Source organism: Cryptomeria japonica, chromosome 3, assembly GCF_030272615.1.
Source record: "Cryptomeria japonica chromosome 3, Sugi_1.0, whole genome shotgun sequence".
Classification (NCBI taxonomy): Eukaryota; Viridiplantae; Streptophyta; class Pinopsida; order Cupressales; family Cupressaceae; genus Cryptomeria; species Cryptomeria japonica.
The window spans coordinates 700,948,168-700,970,022 of NC_081407.1; the positions used below are offsets into that span (position 1 = coordinate 700,948,168).

At 38.0% G+C, this 21,855-nt stretch overlaps 1 protein-coding gene across 2 annotated transcripts in view; it reads right to left on the reverse strand.

The window, feature by feature from the left end:
• Nucleotides 1–21,180, reverse strand: part of LOC131066993 (integrin-linked protein kinase 1) — a 61,226-nt gene extending 40,046 nt beyond the window's left edge. For both annotated transcript variants that reach the window (XM_059218535.1, XM_059218536.1), the window contains exons 1-6: nucleotides 20,629–21,180; nucleotides 17,657–17,731; nucleotides 17,376–17,471; nucleotides 17,096–17,181; nucleotides 16,816–16,936; nucleotides 16,466–16,551 (exon numbers count right to left, since the gene is read on the reverse strand). In XM_059218535.1, coding sequence (XP_059074518.1) covers nucleotides 16,466–16,551; nucleotides 16,816–16,936; nucleotides 17,096–17,181; nucleotides 17,376–17,471; nucleotides 17,657–17,731; nucleotides 20,629–20,967 — 803 coding nt within the window. In that variant the 5' untranslated portion in view covers nucleotides 20,968–21,180. The remainder of the gene's footprint in view (nucleotides 1–16,465; nucleotides 16,552–16,815; nucleotides 16,937–17,095; nucleotides 17,182–17,375; nucleotides 17,472–17,656; nucleotides 17,732–20,628) is intronic.
• Between the last annotated feature and the right edge of the window lie 675 nt (nucleotides 21,181–21,855).

A 21,855-nucleotide genomic window follows, 5' to 3' on the forward strand; every position in this document is an offset into this window, starting at 1 on the left:
AAGGTCGCCGTTTTTTCGCACAAAGAGCTATGAAGTAGATTGCGTAAGGTTTGTCTCCGCGCTGTTTGTGTGATTGGAGTAAAGGATGATTTTCGCTTGCTGGTGAAGGAGCGAATTTCCTAGCCAAGATGTCGAGGTTGCGAAACTTGCCCGAATGCCTTAAATTTCCAAAGCCTCCGAAATCCAAATTTGTAGAGTCTGGCGAAAACTGGTTTGAGTCCGAAATTTTACTTAAAGTTTCCAAAATTGCCTTATGGGCCGAATTTCGGACCTAGAGGCCAAAAGGTTAAAATTTCACAAGGTTTAAAAAGTTGCTAAAATTGCCCAGGGGGCCGAATTTCGGACCCTAGGGCGAAAATTTCGAAATTCAAAATATGTTATTTGGTCCGAAATTCACTTAGAACCTCAAATTCGGACCCTGGAGCCGAAATTGAAAAAGCGATGAAAGTTGCAAAAAAGTTCAAACACCCGAAATTTGCAAAATCATACTAAAGGTCCGAAGTTTTTTATAACTTACAAATAGCGTTAAAAGGTCCGAAGTTTTTACTTGCAAATAGTGTGAATGCTCCGAAAATATCTCCAAGGTTGCAAAAACATCTAAGCACTCCGAATTCGCCAAGAAGGTTAAAAAACGCGAAATTCTCATCATGAAGAATCCTCCAAAGTTTCTTCGATTTGCAAGATTGGGCTTAGGGCCCGAAGTTTCCTGTTGCAAAACGTGTTAAATACTCCAAAGTTCGCCAAAGTTAAAATCGCGAAATCCCAAGAAGCGATGAATCATCCGAAATGTTGAATAAACTCCAAAATCGCAGAAGGCGCTAATGCTTCGAAGTTCGCCAAAAGGTTAAAATCGCAAAAATCGTGAAGGGTGAAATAGCTCCGAAGTTCACGCAGGCTGGGTAAAAGCAAAGTTTAAATTTCAAAAGGCCTCCATATCCCCAAGGCGGCAAGTTGGGGGATAGACGCAGAATTTGCAAAACTCTCCATTAGGTCCAAAAATGAGAAGATAAACGCCATTCGCATTTGAAAAACCCCCTCCATGCTGCTGCATTTCGTGTAAAGGAGATCACATCTGATTTTGAAAGGGAAGAAAGCTAATTTCGCATGATCCAAAGTAATTCAAGGTAAACGCTACATAAACTATTCCGAATCATTCAAATTCAGATTGCCAATTACCCAAGGTAAAAAACCATTTAAAATGATAAATTCTCTTTCATCCAACAACCGCGAAAAAATTTAAATCAAGGAGATAACCGTTGGAATTCAAAACTTTGCAAAAACATCCATTCGTCTTCACGCAGCAAAGTCAGGCAAATTCTCACCATCCACTCTCGTTAGGTAAGTACGCTCTGTCTCTTGTGATCATTTGAAATACTTATAAATCAAATAGGCGTATGTGCGAAATCTGATTAAAATGCTTAAATTTTTTAAATCTGCATCTCTTTCGCTTGTAAAACGTTGTTCAAAGCAGTCAAAATCTAGAATTCACTCCTAAGGTTTTGCCAGAAGTTGCATTTTCAAACTTACGAGAGTTTTTCATGCTTTATCTCTGTTGAAAATTAATCCAAAATCCGGAAGGTGTTAAGTATAAGTTCATGATCAAAAATCTTCATGAATACTTTGGTTTAAAATTGATCAAGCCCTTTTAGCTAGAAATGTCGCTCCATGTCCAATCTAAATTTTGAATTAACCTTTGAATGCTGGAGTATTTTCTATCTAACCCGCCTTACTTCTTTTGTATCGCCTCGTAATCCATGTCCGGCTGTGCAAGATAAATGCCTAAGTCGGCGGTAGAATCATCAAAGACGCCCGCTACAGCCGAGACATCGCGAGCATCTAAGTCGGATATCCCACACAAGGTTGAAAGGATGAAATATCAGTATCAAAGGGGAGGATTGAGGGAGTCGAAAGTTCAAAGCGTCTAGGACAATATCGGTGATGCCGACCTAGGCCATATCGACATCCAGGACTTCAAGGATCGGGTCTTCTCCCCTAACGCATATGGCAAACCTAGACAGATGGTGGAAAGTGGCATCGCCTAGGCGGCGGGATTTCCTCCGGCAGTACAGAACTATGAGTTGGTGGTAGAGGCAGCCCGGCATTATCAACCAAATTCCAGACTGGTGCTCCTGGAGAACATGACCATCGCCAACTTTACTCCTAAGGCCATTGGCGATGCATTTGACATCCCCTTTCCAAACAATCCCACAGCTACAACCATAGATGAAGCACAAGGGGCATATGATATGAATCCGGCCCGATGCAAAGCACTGATCAACGAAGAATGGTACAAAGAGAGGAGGCTTTCGAGCGCCAGAATTGGGAAGAAGACCCCACGAAGTGATTTTCATAATGAGCATGGGGATATGGTCACATTACTCAATCGAGTCATGGGACTTCCTAAATCCAACTATTTTGAAGAGTGGATGTTCTATTTCACAGAATAGGTCTTCGCTGGGAAGTCTAAGTTTGACTAGGCTCAGATCATAAGCGACAACATCCACACTCAACTGATTGAGCTTGAAACGAAGAAATTTATTTGGTCTACATGTCTGCCAAGAACCAGCCGCTGCCAGGTTTGATAATGAAAGGAGAAATCGGGAATAAGCCTAGTCAGGTGAAGGTCTATGATTGTCACCCGCAGCTGCACTACCAAGATATAGCTCAAAGGGAAAAGAGCAGCCCAGCTTATGCAGTTGGCCAGTATGAGCGCGTCAATGACGCCTTCACAATGCGCCTGGTCAGGCTAATGCAGGGAGGATTACATATAAGGCTCTCAGAGCAAGCTACTATTCTAGTACAGAGGTATGGAGCCTAGTTCATTCAGTTCCCAAGGTTCTCCTATATCCGAATAGCAGCCTTTGATGGTGCTCCTCTCCGACTTCCACAGTACCCAACCAACAAAGTAGTTCTTATAGAGGTCGCAAGGCAGTCACGCCCGGCCGGCATCCTACTCAAAGAAAGTAAGCAGGTTGGATTCACATTCCCCATGATCATAGGCAACCATGATGTCCACCTGAAGACCCCTACCCTAGCAGAGGATTCCCTTGCAGAGCTAGCCTCTTATGGCCTATAGGACCGTTTTCCAAGAAAGTATTTCTATCATGATAATCTAGCAAAAAGAGCCTATGACAGGCGGTACAGAGCAAAGGAATCAGCTGAAGACTATTGGAAGAATTGCTCTGATGACTATGAGGTCCGGAGACGTGAATATTCCAGGCTGAGTGTGCAACAAATGCGACTCTTTGAATACCGCCGAGTCCCAGATCAGCTCACAGATTCTGGTAATTGCCTCCAGGTCCGAGAATTTGAAGCAGTAAGGCATCTCTTGCCAGACATCGATTGGTTCCAGGACCCGATCACTGATTTTGAGGCAGTCATGGCAGCCCCAACAAGGTACACAGATCAATGGTTACATCAGCAAATTGAAAGGCTAATCCATGAGGGAGTCCAGTTCACTTACCACTTAATGGGCAGCCTTGATTCTCAGTCTTCCGAGGATGAAGGAACGTCCAGTGCACCCAGAGAAGAAATTGAGAAGCCTACGAAGAGAAAGAAGGCTAAGGCTTGCAAAGGGACTCGGACGTCCAAGAGAACAAGAAGGGGGAAGATTCCTATAAGGAGACCAGAGGTCACTTCATCTTCAAAGGACCCCAGTTCGTCCGAATATGTAGTAGAATTGGATTGTATACCTGCTCCGCCTTCCCAGAGCGACATCGATGCATTTGAAGCCAATGACCCTCCTACGCCCGATGTGCTAGAAACTGAACTAAGAGCCCTTGAATCAACCGAACCAAGCAATCAAATTGAAGAAGGAGAGATTCCATCCATCCAAGGGATCGAAGTGCGTGAACCCACTCAACAGAGCCGCCGTGAGTTGCTGCCCCACAAAACAACCAAAGATGACTCTACTGTTGAAGGAGAGCAAAGGATAGAGGAGACTCGCGAGCTTGAAAGGACTGAAGAGCAACCATCACACGGAGGCACCAAACAATTGTTCAATGAAGTGGGAGAAAATTCGACTGTAAGTAAGGAACTTGGCACCTCTTCCACCCCTCTAGTGTCGGAACAGCTCCGAATCTGTGGTGAGTCAGTTGAGAACGCCAAAGAACAGAATGTAGACTTAACCACATCATCAGCCCAGACAGTTCCTCAAGAGTGGTTGATTGCTAAAGCTCAGCATAAGGCCGCCACCAAATCACCTATTGATCTGGAGGACATCTTCTCGCACATAGACCAAGCGAAAGCTAAGGGGAAGAAAAAGCCCAAGGCGTATTCTAGAGTGACCAAGGACGAGCAAAGAAACCGCACTCTTCACATTGTCGCCCCGCCTATAGACAACCCAGCAGATCAGATCACACTGGTAGATTATAGCATCACAACCGTCCCCATTGGACGAGCCACTAAGGAGCAAGAAAAAGAGGAATTCAAGGATTCAGTGCAGAATATACTCAGGCAGCTCGAAGAGATAACAGCTGAAAAGAACATGTATCGGGCTCGTGCTAAGCAAGCCGAGGGATACATCGATCAGCTCCTGAGGCCATTACACAATGCTTCCGAATCCCATATTTCCCCGACAGCATTAGCACAAAGGACCACTACAAAATTTGAAGGAGTGCGAGACACGGCAAAGGCCGTCAGGGAATGGATTCGAAGTCTCAAGGCCAAGGGGGAGCTGATCATTAAGGATGTAAAGGAAATGGCCCACCACCGAGAAACCGTTTTGGTCAAATTGTACGAGATGAAGCGAGAATGCCTCATAATTCACGAAACAGTTACTACAACTCTTCCCCTCATGACAACTCTTTTCTGGACCCATCCGCAAATTCCTCCATTGTCTGACATCTTGGGCCCCCACAACGTCAGCATTTTTAAAGAATGGTACTAGGCCAGCAGCATGAAGAATGACACAAAGGCCACCATTAACAAAGAACAAGAGGCATGCGAAGAAATTATGAGAAACACCAGGGACCTTGGTGGAGTAATCCTCCGGTCCATGGTTTTGGGTTGGCAAAACAATCTGTCCGATCCCGTAATCCATCCAGACTGGGAGGACAAATTAAAAATAGACAAGGTCGCCTACTCTACAGAGGACCTAGATTTTGCTAGTAAATTACACTCTGATATCTTGAGTTTTGAGGCTAATCGGTCCAGCTGGCGAGATGGTTTGAAGCACATAGATCATTATCTAGAGAGTATGCAGTACAAAATTCATCATCCCCCTATGCCTCCCTTCGATCTGCTATTTCAATTATGTATCAGGTTCCAGGTGTATGTTCGCGAGGAACGCGCAGCAGGTCGGGACCTTTGGCAAGAATATTTGCATGGAGAGGAGAGGATCAATTCTTGGTAAAGGCATATGAAGCTGGAAAAGAAAAAGTGGTTTCTTAAAAAGTGCTTTTTCTCTCTAAATCTTGAAAAGTGCACTTTTGCACCAAAAGGTGACATTTGACTTTTAGTCAACAAAATGTAAAACTTTATTAATGCACCTTTTTGGATTATTTCAAATTGCTGTAATTATCCATCTTGGGTAGTTATTGCCCATTTTGGGGTGGTTGTTGATATTTGCCTCCCATTTATGGGTATGGGCAGTCATGTTTATGGATGAATCTGGGCCACTTGTTTAGATTAAATCTAGGCCATTCATCCTGTTTTGAAGCCTATTTAAGGGACTGGTTTTCCCTCATTTTGTAAGAAGTTTTTGGATTGTTGCAAAATCTCTGGCGAAATTTACAGGAATTAATGCAAAGATTAAGACTGTTTTCAAGTTTCCTTGTGAGTGCATGGTCACCTTCTTCACTTAATTTAGAAATCTTTCAGTTATGTTTGTTTCCTTTACATAGCATTTTCAACCAAGCATTTGATAAAATCCTCGCAGTTCATACCATTGGGGAATGGCTGATTGCCTTTCTCTCTGCATGGTTAATCTGAACCCCTTATGCTTAGTTTGGTTATTGAGTACTCACTATGAATGTAAAAGATCTTATGTCGTAGTTGATAACATGAAAATCCTGTTTTCCTTTGAAGATTGCACTGGATTTATGCAAACATTGTGCTTAAGTAGCTGGTGATGTTTAATCTAGTTTCTTGGAGGTGTCTGTCTGCTTGATTGAATTTGCTATCTTAGTTAGAATTTACATTTCATGTATCTCTCTCTCCCTATCCTTCCCTCCTTTTTCTCCTTTTTTACCAAGAGAACCTGCAGTCCCACCGAGAACAGTATCAACTCAACCGAAATCATTTGATAAGAAAGAGCATAAAGATTCCAGGGAACTTATTTATAAATTACCCATCCAACGTAAGTCCTCCTTGTGTTTCCAGCATAAACACATCAAGCCACTGAGAAATCCCACAGTCAAGACCTGACAAAAGAAACCTTGAGGTTGTCCCCTTTGATCAAATATAAAAACAGCATTAGGGACTTCCTTATCTCAAGAGAGGATAGGATACTCAGCTGGTCATTCTATTCTGCGTTGGCCATATGGAGTTTGCAGCAATGCGATTTCAGACACGTCAACACTATGTTCACCACATAATTGTTTGTCTCTACAAAGTGTGTTGCTCTACTATTGGAGCAAGTGTAGCATCTGCTAGAGAGCAGATATGGATCTTTGTGTTCCCTAGAGCATATGAGAGGTGCTCTAGTGTACCGCAGACCCAAGAAGTAAACCCGCAATTGCTACAAGCCATGATGATGGCCTAGGAGTTACTGTGGGTACTTGGTTTGGTGAAGCTTCCCAGACTAGTCACCCCTCCTTGTGAAGCAATGGTCCTGATTGCATTAAGACTAGGAAGTAGGTGTAAAGCCTTGTCTACTAGCTACTGCTTGATGAATCACTTTGCTTTGTGGGACCTAACCTTTCATAATAATTTTGTATACAGGCAGAGAAGAGTTCCTAGTGAACAAAGTTTCCAACATTTCATCTTTCTACAATGCAACAAGTTGATCTGTCAATGGAGGTGAGATGTGGAATGCTCAATATGCATAGTTGTATGGCACAATTTCTTTGGCACCAATGTAGCAAGTGTGTACCATATCCACTTGTAGAATTCAATATCTTTTGGCACCCACATTACAACCATGCTACAAGGCTTTGCATTGTATATACACATATGACTGCACGTATGGATTCCTACAAAGTCTTTTGCATACCTCCATTAGCACCACATCGAAAACTAATTCTTCCCAAAATAGATAATAGAATATGTAAAGTGACATTGGAGAGCTACCATTTCCTCCAAATGTAACAAATAAAAAAGGGGAGACAAATCATAAGCATTCAACTGTGGCAACGAGGAAAAGCCATGAAGACTCAAGGAAAGGTTGTAGAAGCTTCTATGACAAGGCCCTAGCCCATTGAGGTGAGCACAAAGCCAAGCCCAACACTTATAAGCAAACGAACAATGCATGAAAAGATGATCAACATTATCAAATTCAAAGCCACACATCACAACATACAAAAGAACCCCAAAGGCCAAACTAAATTAGTCATGGATTCCTGCAAAGTATTTGGCATACCTCCATTAGCACCACATCGAAAACTAATTCTTCCCAAAATAGATAATAGAATATGTACAGTGACATTGGAGAGCTACCTTTTCCTCCAAATGTAACATATAAATAAGGGGAGACAAACCATAAGCATTCAAATGTGGCAGAGAGGAAAAGCCATGAAGACCCAAGGAAAGGTTGTAGAAGTTTCTACGACAAGGCCCTAGCCCATTGAGGTGAGCACAAAGCGAAGCCCAACACTTATAAGCAAACGAACAATGCAAGAAAAGATGGTCAACATTCTCAAATTCAAAGCCACACATCACAACATGCAAAAGGACCCCGAAGGCCAAACTAAATTAGTCCATTCCCAGTCAGCACCTATTTTGGATAGCAACCAATAAAAAGCACCAACTTTGAGCCAACAAGGAGAACGAATCCATTCCTTTGCAATATCCTATCCTTGTATGATATGGTAATATAACATAGCTGTATAACCCTTAGTTATAAAGTCCACCCTATTACTAAGAATAATTTTCCTATGGGCTAATTCTTTTCTTAGTATCATCTTCTGAGAATCGGAAACATTACGATCTACACATCTCTCCAAACCACTTAGCGAAACTATTTGTCATCACCACTCTAAAGTAACCCTTCACTTTATTCCCATAAATTTCACATAAGAACTCGCAAGCCTCCATAAGATCAGCTCTCTACCTTTGCAGGGGCTTAACCATTCCATTAATCCAGCCAAAAGTGAGCTTTCCCTATATACTCAACTTACGATGAAGGAAGAAATTTCAAATATGAGATTCTTTGGACAACTTTACTGCCATTAGTATTCTCCCCCCTTCATCTAATTCCATGGATCTGGCCTTAAAAAGCCTGCCTCATTCAGTATTCTCTCACTTTTAAAATTTTAATTTGTTTTTAAATGTTGCTTCTAGATACATTTACTCTATTATATCCTACACTGTGGGGGTGATTAGGTATGCTAATACAAACTCTCCTAGCCTTTGAAAAATTTATGAGACATTTGACAACATGCTTGACCAAACGAAACAAGTAGTTCATACCAAGGAGCTAATTAGGCCTATTATGACATAGAGGTGGAACACAACAAATGCCTTTCTTCATATCCCAAACTATGCTCTTGACCCTAGGACTAGCAAAGTTCCTTTTGATGATGGTGAGGTATAAAGGAAGAGTATTAAAAACATCAAAAGAAGATGTTCGGCACTAAGGATCCATCTAGACATTGCGAAAAATGGATAGTATTTGTTAATCTTCAAGATCAAACATTCAACAAGCTACAGACTAGCATGAATAAGATTCCTCTTACTCAAAAAGCTTCTATAGGAGGGTGGACATTGCATGGAAAGAATATAGTAGAGCTAAGGAACCTTGCCACTTGCCTACTCCCCAAGGTGGTCAATTTCTCTAATAGAAAGAGGAACCTGTCCACCTACATCTTCATTCTAAGTTGTCAATTCAAGTACAGGTGCGAGTCAAGAACCAGAACCCGATACAGCAATACAAAAAAAAATTCCTTGGGTACAAGTACAGGAATATATATATATATATATATATATATATATATATATATGATACTCATAAATCCATAATATTTATATATTTAGAACTATAAATCATAAGAATAGTGATACTCATAAATCCATAATTGCCAATAAATAGAATGCTTAAAACACCTCATAATTATCATATTCAAAATTTGCAAAAATCATAACACTCAAGTTTCAAAATTTCATTACACAATGAAAATTTAAATTACAATTGAATTAAAAATAATAATACTCGTCTCAAAATGATAATTGAATTTAGGAATTAAAAATATATATATATTTGTTTGCAAAAAGCTTTTTTTTGGGGTGTCCTGGGCCATAGGTACACTTTGGTATTGCCCAAGCACCCAAGTACTTCGTGGGGAACTGGACCAAAACCTGTGGCAAACAAGGAACAGCATCAAACCCTCAAGCAAGGAACCTAGTAACACAAGCTTCATTCAATTAACCATGAAGGAAAAGCTTACCTCTAGATGGACAAGGAAATTAGATGCAATCTATAGTGCCTCGTGACTTCAAGATCAAAAAGCTTTTGGCCACTCATTGAGATATTGATCCTATTGATGCTTGAGGGATGATTGAAGTCTCATTGGATAAGCCACAATTTGATATAGCAAGTGACTTAGAATTAGAGGTATTAGGTCTCCAATTCTAGTAAGATTGCCTCTTTTCATGAATGAGGTTTTGAAAACACAACAAATGCATTGCAATTGGGCAGTAGGTTTTGAAGCGATGGTAAGAGGGCATCTATTGGTTAGTAAGTGTTGCAAAACTCACAAGTACTTGCAAGGCAGCAAGTCCAGAAAGTTACTGTTGTATTACTCACTAACAAGTTTGTGAAAAATTCATGATGATTTAACCATGAAAACCCTACAAGTAACCTAAAAAATCACAATTTTTGTGTTGAAATCACACAAATGGCTATTTTTCACCTGCAGTTAAATACTATTTTTAACTTCATTTCAGCCTATATTTGGTACGCAATAGTAGATTTTGTTGATTGTAACTACGTAGAATGCGGATTCCAATTGCCTTAAGGCAACATTGGAATCCGCCAAGGGCTGGGCCCTTCTCTCCCCTCTCACATGCCACTCTTAGGGCTGGGCCCTTCTCCTCCCACACGCCACTCTTAGGGCTGGGCCCTTCTCCTCCCACACGCCATTCTTAGGGCTGGACCCTCTCTCTCACGCCAACATAAAATAGGGCAGACCCTATCCTCATGCCACTTGATGCGGCTTTATAAAAACATGCTAAGGAATGATAATAAATAAAATAAAGGTTATTTTATGCTAAGCCGACTTTAGAGGTTTATACCTAGAGGGAGATATATGTATGAGTTCATCAAATGAAGTAAATACATTTTTTATATCACACATACAATGCAATCTGCTCTGCTCCTAAGTATGATCTGCCCTCCTACACTTGGCGAATCTGCTCCTTGGTGAACTGCAAAAACATTTAGCTACACGCTGCTTCAGCCTATCGAAGTTATCTTCTGCTGGTGGATGTCTTGATCATCTACAACTAGGGCATCACTCTACATCACCTTGGCAACTTGCTGTTTGGACAGCAATCAGAGATAAGTGTTGTAATCAGAATATTGTATTTAAGGCATAATCAGATATGAGGATCTTTCTTGCTGGGTTTTTCCTCCTAGGAGGTTTTCCCAGGGTACTTGTGTGTTGTGTGTTCATTTTGTTCATTTCTTAACTTTTACATAATTCTGGAAATTCCTAAGTACTAACAGCAATTCATATAATCTGGAAATTAAGTTAAATTCCTATTTTCTGAGTATTGAATTAATCTAAAAGACTAAAATCAACAGATTTAGGGCACGTAACAGTCAATTTGTGGTTGATGGATCTCCTTTGGTTATGGCATATGTGCTATTAACTCTTCCATTCTATTATGACTACCATTCGTCAAATCACTCACCATTTCCTCTCATGCTCACTCTCTTCAAACCTAAACTTAATCAACAAAGGAGATAATTTGAGGGCTGCAAGATATTAGGTTGTGTAGGAAATTAAATAATGCTTTGATTAAAATATGAGTTAAAATCTGCTTTATGCTATCGCAAATATAAATTTAAAGTTTAATAATTTAATAAAAATATATATAAAGAGAAAAATATGTCACTAGAATGCCTTTGGGCATAATTTACTTCCTTGAAACATTAAATAAAATAATTTTATTTATTTTATCTGTATATAGTAAATTAAATGTATACTGAGTTAATTTAAATTAGTAGTGATGAGTATTAAATGTATCCAAAGTGGGAGACATAAAGTGATTATGTCTGATTTATATTATTATTTTAGTTTTTAATTAATTTTATTGAATCCCATAATTTAATTTCTTAAATTAAAAATAAAATAATTTGAATATCTTTAAATTTATTATTTGAAATATTATCTTTTTGTTAAATATCAAATAGATACTTTATAAGCATTAAAATGAAAAATTGAAATAATTGTTATATTAATACCTTTTAAAGGATTATACTAATCATCACTAATATATATTTAAATGGTATCTAATTTTGATTTATATATGATGGAAATCAATAATATGTTCGATAAATTCAGTCATATGTGTCTTCTTGAAAAATATTTTTTAAAATTTATGTATTTTCAAATGTTCGATAAATTTGTTGAGTTTTTGCTAAGTCCCAAGTTTTTTAAAATTTTGGATTTGTCGAGTCCGAGTTTTACAACTATGATTAGTAGAACATTAAGAATGTTTGCTAGGAGTCTAAAGCCTATTTTGGATGTTGATTATTCTACTTTTGAATCTCTCGCTTAGGAGACATTCCTCTTAACCTGGCTGAAGTTTTTACCAACTTTTTCCTCCTAGAGGATAGTATCGACCAGATTTACCGGTAGATGAGTATGAAATCTCTCATGCACATATTTTTTAGGTAAAGGGCTAAAAGAAGTTGAGAACATTGCCCAGATGGGAAAAACTTATGTGTTTTCTAATACCCCTCTATCCCTATTGTCCAAGGGTTTTCTGCATGTCCTATTTTCATTCAAGAAGGCTCAAGACTTTGCCTAAAACAACGAACCTTGGTTTCATGGCAAAGTTGGTTTGTATATGTGCACCCTTGAAAACCTTTCTTTAATCCACAGGCTGAAACTATGTCTAGGGCTTCTACTTGCATTTATTATATCATGCTGCCAATGATCTTGAATGGAAAATGATTAAACCATCTGCGAATAAGGTTAACGACGTTGTTAAGATAGACACTAAGAAGGGCAAGTTATTATGCTAAAGCGTGTGTTTTTGCTAGCATTTCAAAACTTGTGAATCACTCTTTTTGAATATTGTCCTAAAAAGTTTGGCCATTAGATTGTCAAGAACCCCTCTTTGAGGTTTCCTAATTCTAGTTCAATTAAGGCATAGAAATGGGTTCTGAAAAATGTAAACCAAATGAAGATTTTATGTGGAGGAACCATGGTTGTTTTATGACAGCTTGGGAAGACAGGAAGGAAAACTTTCTCAACTAATGTCAAGGGGTTCTTCAAGGTTAAAGCAAATTTTGCTTGCTCGTCTATACCCTATTTTAGGGAAAATGTATTGCAAGTCACTAAGGTTTCACAAGTGTGAGCAAGGGCAGGTAGAGGATCTACATTAGTTTGTGGATAGTGAGTTTTATTTTCAAATGAAGCAAATTTGGCTTGTTTATCTAAACCCTATTTTTTAGGAAAATGTATTGCAAGTCACTAAGGTTTCAAAAGTGTGTGAGCAACGAAAGGTAAAGGATCCAGGTTTGCTTTGTTGGAAATGTTGTCATTGATGTCAAAGTGTGTTTTTTCAAGGGAGATTGTTAAAAATATGGTCATTGATATCAAAGTGAGATTGTTGGAAATATTGTCATTGATGACAACAGTTGTTGATGTCAAAGTTTGGGAGATTGTTTGTTATATTGGTTTTAATTGGAGGCCAACTCATGGAATTTTATCATTTTGAAAAAGGTGTACTTGGAGGTCGGCTCATGAAATTTTATTATTTCGAAAGAGGTGTAATTGGAGGCCAACTCATGGAATTTAATTATTCTGAAAGAGGTGTAATGGTAGGACAACTCATGGAATTTTATTATGATTTAATTTTATAGGGCCAACCTATGTGTTTTATGTAATTAATTTTAGCTCCAAAAGGGGTATAAAAAGGTGAAGCATGTTTGTAAGCGTGGTGTGTGAGGAAATGTATTATCATTCAAAGAATCAAATACATAGCAGGGCAGAAATTTGCAAAGCAGATTTAATACAGAGCAGATTTTGTGAAGTGTGAAAGTGCAGAAAAATATGTTCATCATCCATTGAAGAAGCAACATCCAAAAGGTGAAATTTTGCAAAAAGAGGTTGGTGCCTCCGAAAAAAAGAGATTGGTGTCTCTTGCTGAGTTGGTGCTCAGTTGTGGGGATTGGTGTCTCCAGTAAGTTGGTGTCTGCAATTTTGTAAGTGGGAATTGGTGTCTCCAGTGGGTTGGTGCCTGCAAATATTGTAATATCATTTTATTTTTTGTTGTGGTTGGATTTGGACAAGAGATCCAAGCAGTCTTTTTCTGTGGTTTTTCTACGAAAGGGTTTCCACATAAATCTTGTGTTCTTAAATGTGGATCTTATGTGTTTAATATAATTGTGGTTGTTAAATTTTAAATAAGTAAAAGTTTGTCATAGAGCACGTTTTTAAAGGAACGGTTTTGTGGAACCTCCTAGACAAAAGAAGAAAGTGGATACCCCTACTAAACAAAAGAAATAACCTTCAAAAGTTTGGTATATGAAGTAGGAGCAAAAAAAACATAAGAAAGAGAAGTCTATGCTAGTGCAAATTGCTTTTCATGCCCAAGATGAAGGAAACCAATGGTACATTGACAGTGGATACTCAAGCCACATGGCAGTGGATGCTCAAGCCACATGACAGGGGACAATAGTAAGTTTCTCACTTTAAAGACACTACACGGTGGAACTATGAAATTTGGAGATAATGCTACAACAAGGACAACTGGAAAGGGTACTCTTAGCCTGGATAATGGAAAGACAAAAACAAACAATGTCTTGTATGTTGGAGGTTTAAAGCATAATCTTCACAATGTTAGTCAGCTGTATAATCAAGGACATATCCTTACATTTCATGCTCCAAATGGTGAGATCGGGAAGGAAAGTACAGAAAAATTAGTTGCAGAGGCAAATAGAATAGCAAATAATCATACATCCTCAGTGAGATCAAGGGAGAAAGATATTATAAAGGACAAACAGATGAAAGCTGGTTATGGCATAGCTTTTGAAAATCAGACATTGTATAAGTCAATGTTTGGCAGCCTATTATATGTGACAGCATCAAGGCCATACATTATGCAAGAGAGACTCATGTGTAAGCAGTCAAAAGAATATTCAAATACCTAAAGGGCATTTTGGACTTTACTTTGTGGTATCTTAGAGGTGAAGATTTCACTTTAGCAACATATATAGATGCAGATTTTGTAGGCAATGTTTGATGATAGCAGCAGTGTCAGTTGTACACAAGTTCATGTAGCCTAGGTAGAATACATGGCAGCAGTGTTGTTGCAAACAAGTTCTTTGGATGAAATGGACATTGAAAGACAATAAGGTAGTAGAACATCATGTCAAGTTTGTGGTATCTTAGAGGTGAAGATATCACTTTAGCAACATATATAGATGCAGATTGGGTAGGCAATGTTTGATGATAGCAGCAGTGTCATGTTGTACACAAGTTCATGTAGCAAAGGTAGAATACATCGCAGCAGTGTTGTTGCAAACAAGTTCTTTGGATGAAATGGACATTGAAAGACAATAAGGTAGTAGAACATCATGTCAAGTTGGAGTATCTCAGATAGAAATTCTGAGTGCTTAAGGAGAAGCACAAATTCAGGTGGAGCTAATGACCATATTATCTTTCAGCCCTATAGATTTCTTGGTGATACACTTTCAGAAGACAACTCAGATAAAGATCACCAGCTGGATTTCAAACAAGGAAAGAGTTACAAGGAAAGGGAGATTGATGTCATTGATGTCAAGATGAAGAATTACAAAAGGGGGGAGGTTGTTTGTGAGAATACTGCACATCCTTTCGCCATTGATGTCAAAGGGGGCAAGTTACAAAAAGGGGGAGCATTGCAGAAAGAGGGAGTATTATGTTCTTATTGTGTTCACAAATGATTAATTCTTTGCATGGAAAGTTGATCGTCCTTCCAACTCCTGTTTCAAAAGCATGGGAGGCTAGACATCCATCCCACCTTTTGTCTAACCTAATAAGAGCATGAAGGTTGGTCATCCTCTCATATCTCGTGCGCTCAAAAGGCTGGCCGTCCTTCCTATTTGAAAGATACATCACAAATCCAAGACATTATAGCTCTATCGATGTTGCTCATGAAGACCTCTGCTCTTCGAAGTCCTTTGACTCTGTCAAATGCTCATGTGCACAACCAGGCTTCACTTTGCACATATCTCCCTCGATTGGCTTATGTGATTCTAGCTCTCCCCATACAACTATAGAAAAGGGTTTCTCCTATCGTGTCAAGGAAGATTCACGCACTGTTGGATGCCCTAATCAAGGGAGATCTAGGCATGAATGGCCTCCCAAACGATGTCTTCTTTCGAAATCTAGGGGTGTCTTGGCGGCTATGGCTATTGAGTGGCCTTGTTAGCTCCCTTCAACTTGGGTTGCCCCTGTGCCTACATATGAGGGGAAAAATAAACCCCTTATTTGCAACTCTAACTCCCTTGTTCTTGTCTTTGAGAATGCATTAAAAGATGAAGTCTTTGAAAGTGAAGATTTCTTCACTTCTCCACAATTAATCAGCCGCTTCACTAGTCTATAGCCTACTCTTCCCACCTTACACAAATGGATCATCGATGCTTGGAAGCCATTTCTGAAAGGCAATCTTGAAATTTATCCTTGTGCTCAATGTTTCTTTATTGTTGACTTTCTCCAAATAAATCATCGTATTACAGTATATTGCTTTTGTATTTATTTTCTTCTAACTGTATTATCGATTTAATTTTTACACATACCTCCTCTCATAGATTGGTGTAGGAAGCATATTTTGCACCTCTACTTCCTTTCAAATATGTCTAGGAGTCACCATCCTCAACTTTTTTCCATTCAATAAGGGAATAGAGAACATTATATGTTAAAAAAAGGGAATTATCAAAATGCCAAAATTAAAAGCATTTTACACAACGTAACTTCCAAGATGTCCTGATACAAAATTGGAACCTAGAGAACTAATTCGAATGAATTTTTCCTTTGAATAAGGGAATGTGTCTTTTTTTTAATTAAGAAACAAAGAATACATGACAAGAAATTTCATTGACATCCAATACTTCCCTAGGTCAATTGTTGTTCAAGACGAGTGTATGACATACCTTGCAATATCAAGGGCATGTTTTAGTGCCTTCAACGGTTTCAATCCTGATCCTGCCTTTTTTTTTAAATAGGCATCCAGATCACCCTGCACCAAACATCAAACATTTCAGAAATTAATTGATATAATAAACTAAGCTCATAGCACTCAATTTCTCTGTTCTTTTCAATAATAGACTCTAAGATGTTTCATATTCAATAAATGCATTGCAGTCCATATGAAACCAAAGTTGGACACGTGAATTTGGGCTCTATTTGCATATGCAAAAAAGAAATATCGATGAAACGAGCAAATCAAAAGTTTATCTGAAATGCAAACAGGATGGACAAACTATACACATTAAATATAAACCTTTGGTAGGTATTCAGTAATAATCATCATGGGACTGCTCTGAGTGACAGCACCAAGAAACTGGACAACATTTGGGTGTCGCACTCTCTGCAGCAAGGCCAGCTCATCCCTAAATGCGCTCCTGTCAAATAAAATGATGTATATTTCTAATATCAATAACAAGCAGATTAGTAAAAAAGACTCAAACAGGGGTGATTCTGAAAGGTCGCATTAGGAAACCCAAAAATTAAACGTCCCTTGTCTAGTCCTTAAAACTGTTCCTAATTAGTAAGCCACTCACACTTTTTCTACATCTGTAAATATATCCTCACTAAAACTCTTTACAGCAACTCGTATTCCTCGCCACAATGCAACTTGATGTGTTCCCTGCATGGTCAATATAATCAGAGATAAGTGAGATAGATCATAATCATATTAATTGCCGTACATAAGGAGGCATTTTACTGAGGACGATTATTAGTATATGCATTCACACAAGCTTCTACCAAATATTTCAATTATATCCTATTAGTCTTTCACACATTTCTACCGTAAAAAAATCCATTTGCCTTGTGAATTACCTTTGTAATTTGAACACTGTTTGTGAAATCCAGCTCTTGGGGATCAACTTCATATTCTGGAACTTCACGAACATTTGTAACATGCATGGGAGGTGTCTACAAATATATTTTATGTTTTACTATTATATTAAACCGTTATTTATAAACTTCAATAAATTTCATCAAAACATATCTTCAGATTAGTACACAACAATGAGAAAGCTTAAAAAATTACAAAATTTATATTAGTTGAAAGATCCATACAACTGTGAGATTATCAAATTAAATGCATGAAACCCTACCGGTAAAATCGCGCCTTTTTCCTCCAAAAGCTTGCACACATCTAAGTTTTTGTAGTGTCTAGCATCTGCAAGTGGCTGCTTCCACCAATATAACACAAAGAAAATTAGAAAAAGCAAATGCCAAAAGTTATAAGACTAATAGAATGCTATTCTTCTTGACATGCCAAAGAAGCTAGTCAATAATTGCTCAAATTCAGACTGTTGGTATTGTGTACTTTGATTATTAATTAATGATGTGTAACTAGCATTAATATTCCATAACTAGTTGATCAACATAAATCTTAGGTTATGTACAAATATCTTATTTCATCTTACTTAAGAAACAGTTAATTGTAATTGGAATATGAATTGCTTAAGTAATATACTCATTGTAGATTGTTGCATGTATACAATGAAACAAGAAATGAACATAAAACAAACATAGCTCACAAACAGAAGTTTGTCTTGAAAAAAACCCAACATGGGAAAACCCTGAAAGAGTTGGTCTTTGTCTTTTCCTGCCACTATCTCCTCTATAGGAATGCAAGTTTATTGTCCTCTTGAGGCCAAAAATATCCTTTGCAGCTTGAAATGTGCTCCAGAACTTGCTCCAATGCACACTCTTTTGCACTTACATGCCACAATTCTTCCACCAATAAGACATAAAAGATTCAAAGAAAATTGCAAGACCTTTAGAAGGTGTACAAATACAAACTCAAAGGACTGTTTGAACACAAAAGAGCATTTAGAAATATCATTTCCCTACCGTTACTCTTCTTTTTGTCTGACATATCACATACACAACCAAAATGGCACAAATGAAACTGCCATGACAGAAACAGAACCACAATAACAGCAACGAAGCTGCCACCCTGCTAGTTTTGTCATTGTGCAGACAACTCTTTGTCTCTTCTTTGTTTAAAGAACATTCTTCATTTGTTCATGGTCTCAAGGTGTCAAGATCACCCTAGAACCATCTGTAGCTTCTGTACACCCCTGTATAAATCTTGCATACTCTGTTCTTGTTGAAAATATTCATGTTAGGAGCAATGAAAGTATTTTGAAGTTACTTAATTAGTCATTTTGACTGGTGAATAAGAATAGTTGCCTAATAAGCTAAAGTCACTACCTTTTCCCGTTCCAATTTAGATAAGTTAAATATCTAGATGGCGCCCTAGAGTGTGGAAAAAGATCATTGTTTTTGAAAGCCATGGATAACTATTGTACCACTTATCAAAAATGTAGGGAAAAATGCTGAGTCTCAAATAATCTCATCAGATATATGATGCGAAGAAAAAGAGGTACTAGATCAATATATTAAAAACATATACATTCTATGGTCCAAAAACTACACCCAGTAAAAAATGCCAGAAAAAAGGAGATGTAAATAGAAACCCTTCTGTCCTAGGGATTCTTCAAAGGGGAACACAAGATCAATAGGTGATTTCTAATAAGGTCTTTAAGCCTCCTATCCTAAATGATGATTTCTTTCAGGTATTATAAGTCGTCCATGATATCTATGAGAATGAGGAGGAAAAACAGAGTTAAGGTAGAATATAGAATGTATATGAAAATGTATCAAATATGGAAAAATAACAGCTCAGTCTTCCAGGAACTTTGCAAGTAAGTCCAAATAAAATTGTTCCCAGAAATGGAAAAGTTTTAATGAATGATTTTACTGAACAAGGTACTATAAAAAGGCTAAAAAGAAAATTCTTGAAAACATTTATAAGCAATTCCACTAAATCAAGTTTACTAAGCTTTATTCAATAAACCGTAAACAATATTCTTGAGAATATTTAAATTGAAATTAGTCATATTTTCAGTTTTCCCCTTCATATCAGATTTGATTCTTTAACGCATCTTTTAGGTCATCTCATATTTGAAAAGTTAAAAACATGTATACGAAATAGATCACAACCTCTGTTAAAGGATTATAGCATAACCCAGTCTAAATGAGGAACTTAAGTGGCATGATACATTCCATTGGTGGAATGGAAAACCATTCAATACCATGATATGCATCGAACTTGAGTATCATCTACAAACATAACTATATTTCCTCAAGACCAATTTTTCTACAAAAGAAAATATAGAGCTCCGAAGGGGTGTGAACCTTTGACTCGAAATATCTTAATCTTTCAAATGATTGACCTAGATTCACTCTAATTCAGGCTTAAAATATAACATAACTTGTGATGTGGGTACCAAAGGTTAATTCACATATATGGAAGCAGAACCGACTGACAGCATTAGAACTCTTTAAGATTATGTAGACTGAACTTTATTAAAGTGATAGGCTAGTAGGCCTGGTTTTTTGGCAGACGCGTAGCGGAGTACACAATTAAACCCTCGTTAAGTTTGCTCCTCTATGTTTAGGTAGGTCTAGCGTTAATTAGGGTAAAAAATGGTAGGATCTCAGAGCAAGCCCCCAATACTTTTAATAGCATATGTTGTTATCTGTCCATGAGGCATAGATTGCCATCAATCCATGACAGATTGTATCGGCATAGTTTGCCGAATTGGCAATTTTAGAGGCATAGACTGTCCTCCATCAACTACTGCTTATGCAGAGAATGGAAAATTCTGATCGCTCAGGCCGTCCTCCCTCCAAAGAGAGTACTATGCCCGCCTAAATTATCTGCATCCATGCCAGTCCACATTGCAGCAGATTGAGCGAGGAGACTGTACTTTGGTAAATTCTCTAAAAAAAGTACTTGACAGTGCATGCTGAATGGAGATTCGAGCTCAACCAGCGCAAAATGGCTCTCTACCTCGTACAAACGGAGCTCCCGCAGGAAACATTATTTGCCCTAAAACTGTTTATAAATTAAAATTGGAGGAAAAATAAAAATAAAAATAAAAATCTGCACGCCAAGTCAAGCTGTCGAAATTAACTTTACGAGATTCGAACCAGCGACCAGCAAAGCACTATGAAATACTTTAATATTTGTGAAGAACCAATCTAACAATCAAGAAGATTGTATACATACCGTGCTTCCCCATCGATCTTTACAATTGACATCGGCGCCCCTGTTAATCAGTAGAGAGACGACATCCTTGTGACCCTCGCAAGCGGCCACATGAAGGGCCGTCCGACTATCGAAATCCACGGAATTTACATCCGCGCCGCCGTCAAGCAGCGCTTGTATGCCTTCCACATCCCCTTTGTTTGCCAGGTACAGCAGCTGTATGATGGAGTTCAGATCTTCCGGAATTTCAATTTCTTTCTCCACCACTTCTTCTCCATTTGCCCTCTCTTCTCTCTCCGGAGCCAACGACGACTGTCTCCCGAGGTTGAACTTCACAGATTTCTTTCTCTCCATTGCCATGTCGTACAACAATCTACCTGAGATTAGATTGCAATTATACTGCCAACAGTTTTCCTGCCTTATTTCTCACGCTCCATACTGCCAAGAGGTCGCGCGATCGAACCCCAGGAGAGTATTAATAGGAGCTGCTGTTCGTGTCGATCGGCTTTTTTGTCTTCGATGTGTCGGGAAAGAATAGTCAATTTGTAACGCGTTTTTTTACGTCTTGTTTTTTTGTTCACGGGGAAGAGCTTTATTTTTTAAATTTGAACAGTAACGATAAAGCTGCAATGCTTCTGACCGCGTACTATGCGTGTCAATTGACGGAGACTTCCGTCGGCAATTATTGTTGGAAATTGCCAGTTACTGACACCACTAACCACATGATGTTTGTTATTAATTCTTCTGTTCCTACTTCTATGCATCGACAAATTATTAATATTATTATTAATTTAATTTAAGTTCAGTTATTTTGTGAAATAAATATCACTTTATTCATTATAAAATTCTTTTCTCCAAAGTTTGACCCAACGGTCATCATAGGCACTGTAAATGCAAGCTGGCAACTCTGAACTGAATATAGTAATGACCGTTAAAAGAGAGAATATGCGAATCATGATGAAGAAAGTTAACAGTAGCCAAACGGTTTAACACTAAAATCTTATTAGTTCCTGTCAATACTATTGCATTCATTCAGTTTGATTTTTCAATTAATTCAACCAATCATTGTTAGAATTAAAAATTTCAACAATAATTCTATAGTTTGTAATTGAATTTTTTATTTAATAATTTCTTAAAAAGTCATTTATCTCTATTTCTATTGGTTTATTTTTAAAACAGTAGTGTGCAAAAATAAAAATTTTAATTTATTTTTAAAAATTTCTGACAAATAATTAATACAGACATGAC